At 36.3% G+C, this 3,016-nt stretch overlaps 1 protein-coding gene across 1 annotated transcript; it reads left to right on the forward strand.

Annotated features, from left to right (window-relative positions):
* The first annotated feature begins 2,368 nt into the window (after positions 1-2,368).
* Positions 2,369-2,839, forward strand: LOC109131618 (putative F-box protein At5g52620). Its single transcript, XM_019242789.1, has one exon. The coding sequence runs from the start codon at positions 2,369-2,371 to the stop codon at positions 2,837-2,839; it is 471 nt and encodes a 156-aa protein (XP_019098334.1).
* The last annotated feature ends 177 nt before the right edge of the window (positions 2,840-3,016 follow it).

The following is a 3,016-nucleotide window of genomic DNA, read 5'->3' on the forward strand; positions in this document are numbered from 1 at the left end:
TACCGCAACATGCAATATAGCATGACCCCATATAGAAATTGGGAGCTTTGTTCTCAATATCAACGGTCTAGCAATGAGTTGTAGCCGTTTAATCAAAGATTCAGCCATGCCATTTTGTGTTTGAACATGAGGAACCGGATGCTCAACATCAATTCCTATTGACATACAATAGTCATTGAAAGCTTGTGAAGTGAATTCACCAGCGTTATCAAGTCTGATTTTCTTTATGGCATAATCAGGGAATTGAACTTTCAACCTGATTATTTGGGAAATGAATTTTGCGAAGGTTGTGTTTCTTGTTGTCAATAGACACACATTTGACCATCTACTAGATGCATCAATCATTACCATAAAATAACGAAACANAAATTTCAAATTTTGTTCCCCTTGGCATTGAAAAATTGGTTTTTCCAGAGCCTATAATAATCTTTGCATTACCACATATAGTGCTCACGCTTCTAGCGGAGTCATTTATTTCGAGAGAGGAGAAATATTTTTTCTTTTTAAGTATTGAGTGCGTTGTAGCACTGTCTGCTAGACACATATCTCCATCCTCAATCTCAAAATTTGACATTTTCTGAGATAAAATATTTATAAAATAAACATTAATGAAATAACAAAAAGTCTTACAAAAAAATTTATTATATATTACAATAAAACTATTATCCAAAAAGACATTTTATAAACATAAAGTACATATCAAACTATGACAAAGCATATCATGGCATATCGGCCTTATTCGCATGATTTTCTATTTTCATTATCAACGAGAAAATCTGCTATATCAAGATGGGGTTTATCGTTTAGACCATGGAAAGAAGGTCCAGCTTTATCATAGATGAGGTTGGTCTCAACATCCCTTTCTTTTGCCTTTTGGGATGCTTGGTACAGATCGGCCAAATGTTTTGGAATACGACAGGTCTGGTACCAATGTCCTTTTATGCCGCATCTGTAACAAGTACTTTCACCTTGTTTCTTTATAACGCGACCAACATTATTGATTTGAAGATTTTTGTTGGTTTTTCTTGCCTTGAAATCATTAGGAGAGAGACCCCTTCCTTTTCCTCTTCCATGACCACCTCCACGGCCTCGGCCTCGACCGCGACCGCGACCGCGTCCTCGTCCTTGCCAATTATTAAAGCTGGATGTAGCAACATTCACTTCTGAAAGTGGAGCTGATCCAGTTGGACGGGTTTGATGATATATCATCACGAGCTCATTATTTTGTTCAGCAAAATGCAGAACTTGCATTAATTCAGAATATCGAGTATATCCTCTTTCTCGATATTTTTGCTGCAGGAGTACATTTGAAGGATGAAAAGTTTGAAAAGTTTTTTCGATCATATCATAATCGTAAACTTCTTCTCTGCAGAGAGCCATCCTCGAAGTGATTCCGAACAAAGCGGAATTGTACTCCACTTACACTTTTGTAATCCTGAAAACGCAGGTTTAGCCATTCATGTTTGGCTTTAGGTAAGATCACATACTTTTGGTGATCAAATCTTTCCTTGAGCAAGTTCCAGAGATCTGCAGGATTTTCTTTCGTGATGTATTCATTTTTTAAACCATCTTGGAGATGATGACGCAAGAACATCATGGTTCTTGCTTTTTCCTCTTCTAACCCCGTTTCTGACTGATCGAGGGTTTTAAGAAGCCCATTCCCTTTCAGATAGAATTTTGCATCTAACGTCCATGACATATAATTTTTCCCAGAGACATCAAGGGCGAGGAATTCAAGCTTTGCCAAGTTTGACATGATTACTATATAAATAATAAAACAATTTGTTAAATATAAAATTTTATGAAATAATTTTGTAAAATCTTGTTTTAGCAATAAATATAAACTATAAAACAAAATTATAAGCTATATAATATATTCATAAATTAAAACAATCATTTTAGGAGGCATAGCCTACCATATGATTTAAAATATATAGATCTGAACATATGATCAAGGAGGCAGAGCCTACCATTAGATCAAGAATGTAGATTTAAATGATCAAGGATGCAGCGCCTACCATTAAATCAAGAGATATGTATAGTATTTTACTCTATAAATAATACATATAGTAATATGCATATAAACTAATTAAATTAAATTTAATTTAAACAAATTTAACATAACTTAAATGTTACCTCAAACTTATGACGGATCGCAAATCGCTTATGCTCAAACTTNTTTGTTAAATTTAACATAACTTAAAATAATATGCATATAAACTAGAATTGTTTGTCCAATGGGCCGCCCAATGTCCAGGTTGTCCACGCCCGTTTTGTCCGTGGGCTTTGTTGTCCATGCCCACTTAAGTCCGTTTCAATTATGGGTTTGTCCATGACTGGTCCATAATGAATTGGACATGGTTCGCCTATGGACAGCCCGCCCGTTTTGACAGCTCTAATACTCACCTCTCAAGATTTCACCAAGTTGCTCTTAACAAGATCCTTGACTTCTGAGCCACGTCTCTTATTCGCCGTCAAAGACTCCAACGAATGGCGCTTCTACACGTCGCCTCTGCTCCAGAACCGAGACGAGAACAACTCTCTTGTAGTATCAGCCGATTTTCATATGCAATTACGTGGAAATATTGGAAAAGAGATTTGTGTTCCGGTCTCTGGCTTGCTCTATTCCCCTAATATGCAGAGAAGTAAAGCGCCGGCTATATGTAACCCTAGCATGGGACAGTACGTGAGATTACCTCAACTGAACTGGAAAGGGGATTCAAGAAGCTTATTAGGGTATGATCCTATTGGCAAACGATACAAAGCACTAACCCTAAGGAACTCACTCAATGGAGCATCTAATGAAACTACAAGAAAATTGGGTTTTAATAGCATCTGAATAACGCTATCTATCAATACCATAGAGTTTTAACAAACGCTACATCTGCGCCCGTCATTATAGGTCAGACACTTTATATAGCATTTTTTTGTTCTGATATCGTATTCACGGCTACCATAGCGTTTGTGCATCTGCAATTAAATATTCTATAACAGCGTTTTCAAATTGTTGTTTTAA

This window comes from Camelina sativa, unplaced genomic scaffold (genome assembly GCF_000633955.1).
Source record: "Camelina sativa cultivar DH55 unplaced genomic scaffold, Cs unpScaffold00825, whole genome shotgun sequence".
In the NCBI taxonomy this organism is placed as follows: Eukaryota; Viridiplantae; Streptophyta; class Magnoliopsida; order Brassicales; family Brassicaceae; genus Camelina; species Camelina sativa.

What these genes read in the sequence shown, in the direction of transcription:
- LOC109131618 (XM_019242789.1), top strand. Translation starts at nt 2,369, where the DNA reads ATGGACAGCCCGCCCGTTTTGACAGCTCTAATACTCACCTCTCAAGAT.